Genomic DNA, 16,227 nt, shown 5'->3' with positions numbered 1-16,227 from the left:
GTTTCTAAAAATGTTTGCAATCACACAAAATCAGAGCTAGCCCAACCTAACTCTCTCTGATTTTGCAGAAAGTTCCCTAACAACAAATCAGTTTTTCAATGTTGTGATGAACAAACTTGAAAATTTCGCTGACTATGGAAACTTTTTCCTGATTTTATTTGTTGCTAAAATAGGCCTACATTTTTTATCTCCTTGAATATTGTCCTAAATCTCCCTGATTGTAAGATGCAAATGTTGGCAGCTCTGCAAGATGTGCATATGGCAAACTATGGCATGTGACCGATACACTGTGCACTATAGGTATCATACTTCAAAGCCTAGCTCTGCATCTTGCAGGGCTGAGTGCCTCGATATGCCCCTCTATAGGGGTAGGATAAAGCGTTATAAGGTCAATGTATCTTATTCTTAAAGGCAGTGGACACTATTGGTTATAACTCAAAATAATTATCAGCATAAAACCTCACTCAGTAACGAGTAATTAGGAGAGGTTGATAGTATAAAACATTGTGAGAAACGGCTCCCTCTGAAGTGACGTAGTTTTCAAGAAAGAAGAAATTTTCCACGATTTTGATTTTGAGACCTCACATTTAGAATTTGAGGTCGCGAAATCAAGCATCTGAAAGCACACAACTTCGTGTGACAAGTGTGTTTTTTTTCTTTTATAGTTATCTCGCAACTCCAACAACCAATCTAGCTCAATTTTTCACAGGTTTGTTATTTCATGCATATGTAGTCTTGAAGTAAAGACGGTAATTGTTAAGCGCGGTGTAGCTACAGCGCGGTGTAGCTACGGGGACTGTACACTCACCCTCGATCTCAGTATGTGTGTGTGAGTCAGTCTCGCGCGCTACCTATGACTGTTGCATGTGTATAATCGCACTGTGACTGTTGCATGAACGGCAGACAACTACATGTAGGCAGCGCCTAACGACTTGTCATCAAGTCTAATGCATATGTTGACATACACCAAGTGAGAAGACTGGTCTTTGACAATTACCAATAGTGTCCTGTGTCTTTAAAAAAATTCCCAGTGGAACCCACCCAAATTAAAGTATTTTTGTATATATAAATTATGGCTTAGTTTTATAGTCACTGCAATGTACGTCTGGGTGAATATGTTATTAAACACCCGTGGTTTATCATGCCTCCAGCCATCGGTGAACAGTAGATTGTACATTGAAGTCTTCCAAACATCCGATAAATCTACTCCGCAGTAGACGAATAAAGAAAGACAGTTCTCCAAGAACAAACTCTACCTGGCAAGTAGATACACACATGGTGTTACCGCAAACCAAATAAAATATTAGACTGTACATCTTCAGTTCTTTACTTTCACGTGCGCTGCGCACATCAACTGTCCATTGAGTTTATAGCTTAGAGCACATTGAACATGGTAGACATTCCATACATTGCATGCATTCACACAGTAGTGATGAAGATCACAGTCATAGTGAAGACAGATTAGTCATATTGGAACATGGATCTTAAAGGGGCAATCCACGGCAATTTGTTGCAGGTTTAAAGGGATAATTTGAAGTGATGTACTTGTCTGAATATAGGCAGTTGGTATTACAGTGATCCCTTTATAATACTGTTCACCCAGTGGAGATATTTTTTGCAAAGCAACCCAGAAAAAGGCAACAAAGTTTGTAGTCCTCTCACAGCGCCCCTTGCATGACCCTCTAATTGTATTAATTTATGGCAGTTGTATTTTTCTGCGTTTTCGACATCAGATGATCTTTTTTGTGAAGCTGGTGAATTTTGTTTACATGTTCTTATTGGGCACTTGAAGGTCCTAGAAGACTGCACCTGGGTGCTGAGTTGCAATCTCAAACTCAGCACCACAGGTGCAAGAGTGTGATTTTTTCAGTTGACAGCTTTTGTGGGAAAAATGGCCTCTCTGAAGTAAAATTTTGAAAGGGCTCAGTTTAAGGTTGGTGGCTGGAGCAAGTACATTGCAAAAGTGTACTTGTAAATTGTTTTTCCCCCGAAATGTTAAATTAATGATCTTGCGCAATAGGTCTTTCTGACATTAGACAGTTATTATTCACAATATTGATCAAGCACTTCCAAGTCTATTATAATAGGCCTTGTGTTCATGAACAAAATGTAATTAAAGCTTGCGTGGGCTGCAGCTGCACGCACTAGACTTTGGCTCTACGATGAAAGTTCCGCTTGGGCATGCGGCTAAGGCCATGTCCGAAATGGCGGAAACGGCTACGGCTTTGGCTAGAATTCCATGAAATGAAGTATATTACGTTTCTAAGTCCTGAGAAACAGTCGTAGCCATAGCATTGCCACCAATTTGTATACAGCCTTATGTTATAGGCTCAACCTGTTTGAAGCTTCATACAGAATATGTTTAATTTAAAATAAATAAAAAAATATTTATTTATTCTTTAAAATAAGTAACAAAACCTTTTGTTGCTGAAGTCGTGATTTTTAAAAAGGCCATGAAGTTATCGCCCACAGAAATGAAACATCACACATTGTCTTTGTTGTTGACATAAATGCATGGTAAACTCCCTCTTTTAGTCTGAAAGGCAGGCACATCTGTTGGTATTGATTAATGGATTTTTTGTCATGGACTTTAAATTATCAAATCAAACACAACCAATGATAAGGGTCTAGCCAGCACTAACTTTGATTTTATGCAATCTAGATCGTAGCCTAGATAGCACACAGGCTTTTAGCTCAGCTTGTATTCGACAGAATTTTAAGTGTATTTTGGGTTTCGTTTTGTACATATTTTCTCAGAAGGGATTTTGAATTTGGAGATAAGGTTTTCTGCTACAAAACTTAAGATTGTACAGTTTAGAATGTAAAAAAAAAAAAATGCAGTTCTGGATTTTCATCTTTGAAAGGGAAAGGCCATTTTCATTTTGCAAAAAATACTCCCATTGGAAAATCATAAAGTCAATGGGAAACTTTTGACAGGGCAAAGGTCAAGACCAGGGGCAACGGAGGCCATGATAAATGGCATAGATGTCAAAGATGGTCAAAGTAACAAATCTCACTGTTTACAGCATCGAGGGGATGAGTTCTTGAATGATCAGTATTCAAATCATGATGCTAGTACCAGCTTGAAAACCTGAAAATAAACTGAAAATTCTTTGCACAAAAATGTTGTATTGGATGAAGTCATTGAACGTTTTTAGATTTTGAACGTTTCAAGGGTATCGAACACAGTACCGTACTCACGCTGTATTGAATGAAGTCATTGAACGTTTTTAGATTTTGAACATATACGTTTCAAGGGTATCGAACACAGTACCGTACTAACGCCGTTTTGAATGAAGTCGTTGAACGTTTTTAGATTTTGAACTACGTTTCAAGGGTATCGAACACAGAACCGTACTAGCGCCATTTTACTGTGAGACTAGAGACTTGTATTATTTACTTCCTTTTTTCACTGAGGGAAGTTCTACATGTATCCTAACGGAAAATGAGTGCGTCACAAACCTGAACTTGACCTTAGAGCCCCTGTTTAAATAAACACGCTTAGCAAAAAGCCAAGCACCTTCCTACACTTTCTGCTGGTCACTTCCTCTAAGTTTTACATACGTGGATATTTGGTTGACAGAAACCATCGAGCTGAAACCGTAGAACAAGAAACCAACTTAAAGGGACACACTGCCTTCATGCTTTTAGGTGCTGCGATTCCAGTTTCACGGCTGTATTGCCCCTTACCGACTGCTTCCAAGTTTTGTAAACGAGGTTATGGCAGTTTCTATGGCTTTTAACTGGCACCCCTGGACAAAGATATTGACAAATGCGAAAGCAATGTGTCCCTTTAACAATTAGTTTTTACAACCTGGACAATGTGTTTGCACACAGCTACAAGGAAGTACATCATACATTATTCAACTAATTATACTCAATGCAAATCTTGTGAATTCAATTGTGACTCAAACTCTAACAGTGTTGAGGAAGAAAAAGTGGACTTTTTCATATGACCCAGGCCTTGCAAAGCTTCAAATAACACTTATTTGTCTAAAATGTTTGGTTGTAATTGTGTTCGGAGTGATTCAGAGGACATTTCTCTCTTAGTAAAAACATTATTTTGTTTGACATGATTTCAGTCATTTGTTTTTGTTGCTGACTTGATGCATGTTTCATTTGTTTGTGTTGATTTTCTATGAACTGTGAGAATGATATTTTCCATTATGAATTTACAAATGAAACTCAAAGATTGAATTTCAGACAAAGATATTGGTTTATAATGTAGAAGAACAACATCAGAGAAATAAAAGCTGTCTGGATCGCACGACTCCAGAGTCTAAAATACAATGTCATGTAAATAATCTGAATCATCGACCAGGCTCTTTATATGAGCACAATTGATACAAGTCGTACTTGATGTACCTTGCTGTTTTCATAACATTCACAAAGATTCTTTTACATTCAATGACCCTTTAACCTTCCTTATCATTAATATTTATTCAAGTTTTCCTCATGTTTGTAGAACGATAGGGTCTAAAAAAATGTGCACTGTATCCATTCAGTCATTTAAGAAAATGATTTTTCCTGTAAGTGACGCTGGTATAATATGACACTCATGGCCCATGGTACATAAACACTCAAACAATACATTTTAAAGACAGTGGACACTATTGGTAGTTGTCAAAGACTTGTCTCTACATTTGGTGTATCTCAACATATGCATAAAATAACAAACCTGTGAAAATTTGAGCTCAATTGGTCATCAGAGTTGCGAGATAATAATAAAAGAAAAAAACTTTGGATGATCCAAAGTACACCCTGCCTTCAAAAATTCCAGCACTGTACATTTCCAAGTCAATACAGTGTGGTGAAAAATAACCGCTCTCTCTAAAACTACATTACAAAGGGCGATGGTACAACAGCTTTGCAGTGCTCTTTACCACGTATGTTTTATGGTCATTAACTTAGCGGACTGTAGAACACCCTACCTTCATAAACTCAAGCACTGTATGTATAATAGGCCCTACTCAGTACTTTTCCAAGTCAGTACAGTATTGTAATGTGTTTGTGAAAAATGTTTTCTTTCTCTAAAACTAAATCACAAAGGGCGTTGTTTCTAGCAGTGTTTTATAACATCAACATCTCTCAAAAACTCTTTACTAAGTACACCCTGCCTAAAAATTAAAGTTACTTTCCCAAGTCAAAACAGGACGTATGTTTTGCTCTTCAAGAAATATTTGATGAGCTCTTTTTTTTAGCAGCAGGGCCAGATTTCCTTAGTTTCACACAATCATCTCAATTCATACTCAGAATGACAAGTACCTCTGAAGGTTACAGCTTGGCCTTTGCGACACTAACCTTGCCATCGTTAAAAAATAAATTATTTTTGTCAGTGTGAAATTATTTGTTCAGAAAACAAAGCAGTAGGAATAACTCTGCATTTGAATCGAGTCCGCTGGAATGTTTTAACCTTGTACCAAACAATTGTAAAGATACAATGTACAACCCCCGCCTACATCCAAACAAACTGCCAATTTAATAAGCAACTATGCGATGTACTTTGTTTTTCTTTTTATTTCATTGAACTGGTTTCTATTTTAAATTCAATCAATATCTCTGTACCGCACTCGGAGGATATTTTTCTACTGAGTCAGACGTTAAAAATCTCAAATTTGTTTAATGAGTAATCAAACAAACCTAGTACACCAAGCGTTATTTTTTCCCCCAACAATAGGTGATTTGTATTTTGTATTTGTTGTTTTTATTAGTCTGCATTTTTTTTTATAAAACAAAAAAAATAGATTTAATAGTGCAAAAATCACGAATTATAAAACCTGGCAGAGTTAATCAAACTACAGCATGACATCTTGGGAGCTTGATTTATTTTTTACTTGTACTCATTGCATTGCGGTTTATTTGTATGATTTTGTTTGTACATGGCCTAGATTAGTTTTATATGCCCCCTGTTACTTGCATGACTGTGTCAATTTTAGGCACAATTAAAAAGATGTTTTTCCTTATTGTACACTGTGCATATATTTAAGACAAACATGTACACCTTACCTCTTTAAAGTTAAATTCTTTGACATAAAGTGTAAACTGAAGTGGCGCTGAAAGCCTTTTGAATATCACATGAGTCACACAGCTGCAGCGTCAGCAAAGAAAAATATACAATTCTGCTCTGGGGTTAAAGGGGCACGTTGACTTTTCGGGTTAAAAAAAAAAAACTGGTTTTGAAATGAATATGGTTGGAAAGATATTTCAAAAATAGGACTTTCCTTGACAGAACACAGTCCGATAATTTGTGCAAATTTTTTACTCCACAAAATGTGACCGTATATTCTGCTGATTACATTTCTAGAAGGGGAAATGATTTTTCTTTTTAAAATAAATACTTACTACATAATAACAACAAATGTGTGTGTTTTGATGCATGAACAACTTTTAAAAAGAATAGGGACTAATTCCAAACAGGACATTTTAAAGAGATTTGAAGGCAGTGTGCCCCTTTAAGACACAACACAAGTGCAGTAGTGACATTATAATTTACCAATCGTAATAGATGACACAATCACGGCATAATGTGTCGGCACACATTATAATGACAAATGATATTCTTGCGGAATTCTCCAGACTTACTGCAACAGTTTGGCATTCAAAACTGCATGGTGTGCTGTTTGTCACCGACGGTTTGACTCTGGAAAAACTTGATTTAGGATTGAAATCTGGAGTGAACAGATTTTTGAAGAGGTGGATATTTTGCGAGGTCTTAGTATTGATTGAAGAGGCAGGCTGCATTATTAATGGTTTGATTGGAATGTGGTTTTTAAGCTATTGTACGGAAATGCTCTTGCAAAATGTTTTCGTTCTTATTTTTGGATTTTGTAAAACTATCTTTTTACTTTACAGGTTTATTTTTCCAAATCCTTCGTTGTAAATATTTAATTAATGCTCACCTCGCTGAATATTTGAAAACATTTTTTCTTTAAATAAAAAAACAACAACAGGCAAATCACTCGGAGGGATTTGAGTCTACACAAGTGATATATTTTTGCCTTTTTTTTGTTTTCATGGAACTCTGGAAAGTACTGAGTATACACAGTACTAAGTACAAATCTGTGTACGAGAAAAACAAAATAAATTCTTTATCCTCGATGCAAAATTAACATCTTAAAAATAGTAATTTATGACTGATAACATTGTATTCTTCTCATGTTTTGCAGGACCGATTCTAGTGGATACAGTCAACCTATCAGCCAGCGCTGGGAAGGCAACCGCTAAAGATATTACCATGGTGGAGGAACTGTCTAAACTCTGCCCTGACCTTGACAAAGATAAGATGTATCAGGAGCTTCAAGAAGCCAAAGCTGACATCTCAGGTAAAAACTCAGCCGTACTTTTTTATATGTTTTTATATTTATTTTTATGAGAGATCGCCTAAAATCTCTTGCTTTTTTATGTGCGCTTTCTCTCTTTTTATTTCTGTCCTCTTGACGGTTTTTGTGGCACCAGTAGGTCTACATGTTTATGTGTGGGTAGGATTTGAAACTTTGCATATGGAAAGGTTTGCGGTAACACCATGTTATGACTATCTCTAATGAGTTGGGGTGGTTCTAAAAAGAATCGCTGGTTTTCTTTCCATATGTTAATGTGTGTTGTGTTGTCAGTTAGCCTTCCAAAAAGACTCTGCTTGAGTCCAAACGTCTCGCCACTATTTGCTTTTTGGGATATAGTAGACACTACAGGAGTGCACTGTTTGGTTTGGATGTCTACAGAAAAATTTACTCAAACCTTATAGTGTCATCAGAATGTGCGTTATCTTCAGGCAAACTTGAATCTACATGTATGATTATGATTGAATGATCCATAGCACCAACGGTGTGGTATAAACCATAATAAATGCATGGCCCACATCAAACCCTGTTGTATTATAAATAATAATAATATTAATAACATAAAAACAATTAATAGGCCCTAGAGCCTTATGCATGACCTCAAAGCTCTTGACAAAAATTTAAAAACATACTCCACATATTGCACTAGTTTGAGCTACAAGTCAAGTTAGTCCATGTGCTTGTGAAATACAGAGAAATATACATGTAGCGCAATTTTGTCCCTATCCATATATCCAACTTTGGCCTCGCAGGATATGGAATTCAGAAGCGCTATTCTTTTGTGTTCCACCTTAGCTTGTATTGTATGATAAAAATATATTGCCACTGAATATAAAAATGGCGAATTGTTTTTCTTCTCGTTTCTGATGAAATGCATATTGATCTGAACCCTTTGTTATTTTGACTTGTATAACTTTCGATTTATTTTAGTTTCTATCTTTGTTTCTTAATGACAGGTTTCACATGTGACGAGATATTAAGGAAAGATTTTAAATGTGTCACCGGTGCGTCCATGAACATTGGCATGAGTTCTATCCCCATGAATCTCAACGTAAGTTAAGAATAATTCCTGACCTTTTGACAGACATCTATAAAACAATACTTGTTTGTCATTTGGGTTACAAAGGCATACAATTTCTTCATTTCAACAAACTCTTAAGGTTACATTGGTAAATCATAATTGACATGTTTGCAATTTTCCAGATGCCACAGACATGACAGAGGAGCCTCAACGTGAAATAGGAATAATTTCCTAAACTTTCAACAAATATATCTATTGGGCTTTAATAAAAAAATTACATAAAACAATAATTGCTCAGCCTCCTAGCGCACTGTTTGCAGGAGTGGGGCGCGCCTCGATCAAGCCAATGCGGCCAAGCATGACTGCGTATAAATATTAAATTAATAATCTGTCAATCACTGGCACAATCCCGTACTTTAATAAACCTTACGAGGAACCCAAACAATATTCATTCTAGCTTGTGTTATTGTCAGCTATTAGAGCGAAACCATTTTTCATTCATATGAGCGCAGCGAAGGATCATTGCATTTTGTTTCATGATTACAGTAGTTCATTATTTGTTTGTTTATAACATCCTGAAATTTTTAAGTTTTCAATGAGATTAATTGTGCCACAAGTAAAGCAAATCTTTGTTTGGCATACCAAATATATTATCTGTATCATAACATTTTATACCATAAGAAATTCTTAAAATGAAACATGTTCAAAATGAGCCAATGTATAAGATAATTGTCAGTTGGTTTTAAAATAGATATTGATGCACCGTTTGCCTTCTCTTTACCTTAACCGATAAAAATCACTGGTTCTCATTAACCAAGGGCATTTTATCTGATAAGTTTATCTTGGCAGTCAGCTGGTGCCCGGACAAGTATCAAATTAAAGCTTTTAGCAAACAGCTTACAATCTGTATATCAAACTTCACCATTTGAATGATTCAAATTTATCAGTTTATGATATTTATTTTTGGATTGTTTTGAGTATTGATTATTTAATATTTTTATATCGTGTTAGCATTCCATTATATCAGATATTGATCTGAACGGTATTTTTCTCTTTGTGTGGGAATGGATTATGTTTTTTGTCTCATTTTATTCAATCTATATTCAGCAAGGTCTTTTAAACACTAAGTGCCTTGTTTTGCGCTTATTTTGTAGCTTAACCATACCTGAATTTACATGTATGGTGTTCATGCATCTTGGTTTTTTTCCAAGAATAGTCAATGTGGATTTATTTTTGTAAATTGTTTCGACCCACTCACCCACACAAAATTTCTGTTTGAATTATTGAATGGCTTCATAATATAATCTATCACTGAAGAAGAAAGTAAAGCCTCAAATGAACCAGATATTTTAGATCAAGCATCAGTTCTTTTTCACTGACTTTTCCTGGACAAACGAATTTGTAGTTTAGTCAGGGATAAGCTGGGTACTTTTTGGGGGTTAATATTTCTTTTGAATACTTTTCCGCGAAAAGAAATCAGGCCTTTTTTCAACATTGACTATTCTGACTGGCAACCCTTGTACCATGCACTTGGTGATTCTGTAGGTATTATTTCATGTACTTGTCGTTCTGATACATGTAGAACCAATTGTCATCTTCATTTGATAAGTTAATGCTGGTTGCTCACAAATACCACCTGCATTGAAGTTGTCTTTGCTTTATTTTTTAGTAAATTTCTTGACGATTATTTTTCTTTTAACAACAAAGGTATTCTGATTTTCATTTTCGTTTCGTTAATGCTGGTTGCTCACAAATACCACCTGCATTGAAGTTGTCTTTGCTTTATTTTTAAGTAAATTTCTTGACGATTATTTTTCTTTTAAAAACAAAGGTATTCTGATTTTCATTTTCGTTTCGTCTTCATTTCTTGCAGGATTTTGTTGAAAAGCCATCTGTTGAAAGGGACCTTCATGACTTCTGCTCCTCTAAGAACCTCCGTCTCCTTGTCCTGATGTCATTAACCCTCAACCAAGACGATGAAGCACACAGGCAAATATCTGTCTACTCTTCAAACACCTCAGACTCCATGAAAGATGAATTACTCCAAACCCTGGACGAGTCTTCATCTCCCGAACTCATTCTTTCCGAGTTGGAAACGGATTCCCCTGGAGTGGTTGTCTACAGCCAGGGTAACGTCAAAGCCTCAAGGAAGCAGGTCCTCCCTCTTGTGAAAGACTTTCTTACCTCCCAGGAGAATTCCTCCACCGCTGATGAGGAGGAACAAGAAGACGAGGTTGTGACAGAGTCGGACATGTCGGATATTAATGCAACTCTCTTGAGACTTTCCAGCAACGCCAACAACGCCAACGACCCTATGGCCACAGACGACCCGTTTGACATGGGAGATAATCAGGGAATAAGCTCTCCTGATTCCAGCGGGATTGATGCGGGATCAGCGCTACTTGATTTAGATCTCTTTCAAGGGAATCCAAACGGGATGCCAACATCTGAGAGTGGAACCTTCTCCTCTGCTGATAGTGCGGGTACTCTTGGCTTCACACCCTCTAGTCCTGGCAGTGATGCTGTTGGGTTTGGAAATGATACCGAAGAACTGCTTGGCCTTGATCCCTTTGGATCTGGACAGCCAATGGACTCTGCAACTACACCAGTACCTCCTTCCAATCCGTTTGAACAGTCGTCAAGTGATGATCTATTTGGGCTAGATGCCTTCATGACACAACCAGTGGCTGCTTCCGATCCCACTCCTGCCCCGTTTGGAGATCCTGTCATTCATGATTACGCTGCCGATCCTTTCGGTGTCAGCATTACCGTAGATCCAGAGGCACAAGAATCTGAATCAACGTCAGTCACTCTCTCAGGAAACAACCCTTTCGGAATGGATGGAGAGACCAGTAGCAGTGACTTGCTTGGGTTGGGCACCTTAACAACATCAACATACTCTGAGAGTCAACCATTAAGTGATCCATTTTCATCTATGATGGAGTCGACAGTCCATTCTAGTGTCTCAACAACAGTAGAAAGTTCCTCGACAGATCTTGGAGACTTCCTTAATCAGCAACCAGGAAGTCCTTCATCAAGCAGCAATCCCTTTACCGTATCAGATGAATCTAAAAATGACTCGTTTGGGATGGATAACTTTGGGTTTCAAACAAGCGAACCCAAACTTGAAGATGGGTTTCCAGACCCATTTGGAGGAACAGTGGTTTCTACATCTTCAGATGTTTACTTTGACTCGGTTGTAATGGACACAAGTGGCTTTGGTGATGATTACCAGTCTGGAATTTCTGAACCTGGTGTGGTAAAAGAGCCAGTCGAGGAAGTCAGTGCAGATCCTTCTCCAAGTTTCGTTGCTGGTCTAGATGAAAAGGAAATATCCTCAGCGAGCAACTTTGATCAAGATGAGTTAGATGTTCAAGAAGGTCAACCTGAGATGAGGCCAGAGATTACAATAACTGAGACCTCTGATAATGAAAAAGTAGATTCAGACGTAGAGTACTCAGACAACTTTGAAGAGTCTCCACGAGACGTGAATCCAGAAGTTGAGGATGAAGGGTTTAATGAAAACGAGGAGGCAGGAGCAGCTCCATCTTTAGAAGATGAAATCAATGAAATCTGGGATGAGGTTAAACCTGATGAAGAAGATGATGATGATTACGAGAATGAGGAGGATGAAAGAGAAGAAGATCAAGAAGTGGATCAGGCAGCGGCTCCTGGAGAGAAAAACTCAAGTACAGCTGATGAAGATGATGCAGAAGCTACTCTCAGTGAAGAGAATATTGTGCTAGATGTTGCTCCCGAGAGTATAGCACAAGAGGTATCAGAGGACTCAGAAGAAAATGATGTGCAATCCTTTCAGCAATCAGAAGTAGAAGAAACAGAAGAGCAGCCTACAGAAGCTTTCATTCCTGAGAAATATCTTCAAGAAGTTGACGATGTTATGACAGAAGAAGAAGAGCAAGAGCTGCAAGCTTTACAGCAAGCACAGCTAGATGTTGAACATCAGGCTCCAGAAGCTGACATTCCTGGTGAAACTCTTATAGGTATTGAGAACATTGTGTCACCACTGATTGATCAAGAGGTGATGGAAGAGCCTGATAATTTTGAATTCAAAGAAAGCGAACCGTCAGGCAGTACTGAAGAATCTGTTCCTGAAGAAATGTCATTTGAAGATGATCAAGATAGGTCGCCAGTTGATGATCAAGATTTGAAAGATCAGCTGCGATTGACTTCTGACTTGCAAGATCAGGATTTCACCAGAGAAGATGACGAGTTTTCACCCTCTGAGCCACAACCAGTTGAGGAGGTGGAAAATGTAGTTGCAACTATGATAGCTCAGGAGATGCTTGATGCTCAAGAATCCAACCTGGATCATCAAGACACGCAAGAAGATCAAGAGAGCATTCCTGCTGAGAACCTTATCCTTGAGTCCAGTTTTGCAGAAAATGTCCAACAGGATATGGTTTCAGTTTTAGGAACAGGTGCGGAAGTGGATGACAAAAATCAAGGGGAGATTGAAGATAAAAATTTGGACCAGTCATTAGGTGATGACAGTAACGATGAAGTCCTTGACACTAACAATGTGGACCTACAAGTAGAATTCACTCATCTCAAAAGTGATGAAAACGCTGAAGATCAGGACTCAGCTGTGGAGGATTCTGATGTGCAGCCAGCCATGGTCGGAGATAATGGTGGGTTTTCAGATCTTCTTCAAGGTGGGCAAGAAAGTGAGAGAAGTTTTAGTTCACCTTCCGATGATGCGATGGAAAGAACATATCCGGAGGAAGCTGAACCTCTGGAACAACTCGATGAAGATACTCTAGCAACAGTAGATGATGTTGCACCCTTGGAGAGTAATGAGGTACCAGGTGATCTCCCACTTGACTTGGTAATGGAAGCAGAATCTCTGGAGAGAAACATATCTCCAATTTCTGACGAAGCCCAGACTCGCTCCAGTGAAATCACAAGCCCAGACAGCGAATTCACATCAGATGTCATATCAGAAGATCCTTCAAGTGGTGATTCCTACATCGTTACAGATTTATCTCATGATGTCACAAACTTTCAGATTGGTGACATTAAAGAAGAGGAGGAAGAGCAAGTGACGGAGTCCACAGAGTCAACGGAGGTCAATCTAGTAGACACAACCTTAGAAGAGAAACTTGACGATTTTGAGAATCACACTAATGGAGATGGTGATGGGTCCTTGACTGAAGAGATTCCTAAGGATTTGGAGAATGGAGTTATTGAAGACCACTTCTCAGAAGAGCCACAAGTTCAGAAAGATGAAATGGAGAGGTTTTCCATCCCAACAGAAGTTGGGTTGTGTGATTCAGGGAGAAGCAGTCCCAAAGTGACCGAACAAGACAACTCAGCAATGCAAGAGGAGGCCCAAAATTTAGTTGAAGGGGTAATTAAGATGGCGAGATATGCTTATATAGAACAGTTGCATCAAGACCAAGCAAATCTTAGAGAGGTCTCGACAACAGAACATGGTGAGGAAGAGCTGAGCAATGCAAGTGAAGATGCATGGTTGGTCCAGAGAGCGGAAGTAGCAATGCAAGAACATGAAAGTGTTGTCCCTGCTACGGAAGTCTTAAGCAATGGTGACATTGTCTTAGAAGCCTCCTCAGCTTCTCAGGAGGAATCATTGTTGTATCCTCAAAAGCTCAATTCAGGCGATGATGACCAGATTATTTCAGCATCTCTAATTCAACAAGAGCATTCTGCTCCAGCATCAGTGGAAGTATTTGGAAATTCTTTACTTGATGAGGTCACACCAGATGAGCAGCAAGAGGATGCAAATGGGGTATCCAGTTTGAATGGTAACATAGAAGAACCTGCCCTTGAACACGATTCTGAAGAGATACTGCTAGCAGCTTCGTTATCAGTAGAATCAACAGAACCTCAAGACATGGAACAGACAAGTGACGGTCTTGAATCATCAAGTTATGAAGCTGAGGATGTATTGCAGCCTGATGAAGAAAGCTGTTTGCCTGTTGAACCGGTGGAATCAGTCTTTGAAGACAAGTTTGCACAGGTAGCAGTCCCACAAGAAGAAAGCTGTTTGCCTGTTGAGCCGGTGGAATCAGTCTTTGAAGTTGAACCAGCAGAACCTCTTGACATGGAACATACAAGAGAAGGTCTTGAAGTTTCAAGTAGTGGCGTTGAAGATGTATTGCAGCCCGATGAGGAGAACGAATTTCCTGTTGAACCGGTGGAATCAGTCTTTGAAGACAAGATTGCACAGGTAGCAGTCTCACAAGAAGAAAGCTGTTTGCCTGTTGAACCGGTGGAATCAGTCTTTGAAGTTGAATCAGCAGAACCTCTAGACTTGGAACATACAAGAGAAGGTCTTGAAGTTTCAAGTAGTGGCGTTGAAGATGTATTGCAGCCCGATGAGGAGAACGAATTTCCTGTTGAACCGGTGGAATCAGTCTTTGAAGATAAGATTGCACAGGTAGCAGTCTCACAAGAAGAAAGCTGTTTGCCTGTTGAACCTGTGGAATCAGTCGTTGAAGTAGAATCAGCAGAACCTTTAGATCTTGAACAGACAAGAGACGGTCTTGAATCATCAAGTTATGAAGCTGAAGATGTTTTGCAGCCTAAAGAAGAAAACGATTTGCCTGTTGAACCGGTGGAATCAGTCGTTGAAAAAGAGATCTCACAAGAAGAAAACTATGAAGAAAACGATTTGCCTGTTGAACCGGTGGAATCAGTCGTTGAAGAAGAGATTTCACAGGTAGTAGTCTCACAAGAAGAGTCACTGATGTCATCAACAGCAGACTTGGAGGAGGAGGAAGTCCAAGATGTTTCTGAGCCAGAAGTGGTTGCAATATCTGAAGCAAACACTGAGCAAGGTGTTCCCCTAAGCACTGAAGAAAATCCAAGAGACACTGCTGACGAGGAGCCCCAGTCTGAAATTGAAGTAAATGTAATTATCAATGAAGAGCAGGGACTTCAAGATGTTAGCAGTAAGTCCGAAGAATCCTCACTTGGGAAGACAAAGCTCATCGTTGAAGACGATGTGAAAGATGTCGACATCGACGTTGAAAGAGAGGACAAACCAGCAGCTCTGTATGGGCTAGCGGATATCTTAGAATATGTCGACCCTGATGGGAATGTGGAAGGTTCTGCAGACTCAGCTGTAAGACCGTCGACTCTGTCTTTGCCGAATAAATCGACACCCAAATCTCACAGGCTCCTCTCAACAGGTACTCCGGGCTCAGCTTTGTCTGATACAGGGACACCACTGACACCAATCAGTATGAGTAGCCTAGATATGCTCACTCCTGACACCGATGACATCCTGGATAGATCTCAGGACGATGTGGCTGAAGAAGGAGATAGTGAGAAACTGGCGGTGCCGCTGGCTGCCAAGAGATCTGTGTCTATTGATCCTGATATGGCTGAAGATATTCACGGAGAATGGGACGATAAGAAGAGACTGATGGATGACATTGTGGAAAAGGAGAGAAGAGTAAGTTCCTTTTTTTAGGTTCAAATTGTTAACAAAAGATTTACTAAAATTTAAGTATTTTTTCTTATTTTAGTTATCAAATAATAAAACCACACAGGTAAAACTTAAATGATTTGGGGTTGAACAAAGAAAACTTTACTAGAGCGAGATTTGAACCAACGATCTCCAATTTAACATGCCGGTGTTCTACAAACTGAGCTACTAAGCTATATGTTGGTGGTCTCCATAATTTGTCAATATCTTTGTTCAAGTTTGCCAGTCAGAAGCCGTTCAACCTGTAACTGTTGTAGAAATTAGAAAACAGAATAAAGCTGTTGCAAACTGCTTACCAACCAAAAGGACCTAAATGGAATAAATGCAGCAAAAAAGTTAATGGTCTGACATTTCGCCCCTAGCAGAGTCTTTCTGTTTTATAAATTTTAAGGAAAATG

The 16,227-nt window shown here is 38.6% G+C and overlaps 1 protein-coding gene across 5 annotated transcripts in view; it reads left to right on the top strand.

Moving 5' to 3' along the window:
- LOC139936957 (uncharacterized) overlaps positions 1-16,227 on the top strand; it is a 47,552-nt gene that overhangs the window by 6,045 nt on the left and 25,280 nt on the right. For all 5 annotated transcript variants that reach the window (XM_071931827.1, XM_071931826.1, XM_071931825.1 and 2 more), the window contains exons 4-6: positions 7,167-7,322; positions 8,294-8,388; positions 10,232-15,796. In XM_071931827.1, the coding sequence (XP_071787928.1) occupies positions 7,167-7,322; positions 8,294-8,388; positions 10,232-15,796 (5,816 nt within the window). The remainder of the gene's footprint in view (positions 1-7,166; positions 7,323-8,293; positions 8,389-10,231; positions 15,797-16,227) is intronic.

This window comes from Asterias amurensis, chromosome 5 (assembly GCF_032118995.1).
Source record: "Asterias amurensis chromosome 5, ASM3211899v1".
NCBI lineage: Eukaryota > Metazoa > Echinodermata > Asteroidea > Forcipulatida > Asteriidae > Asterias > Asterias amurensis.
The sequence above is the reverse complement of the archived record's forward strand: the minus strand, read 5'-3'. Positions and strand labels throughout refer to the sequence as shown.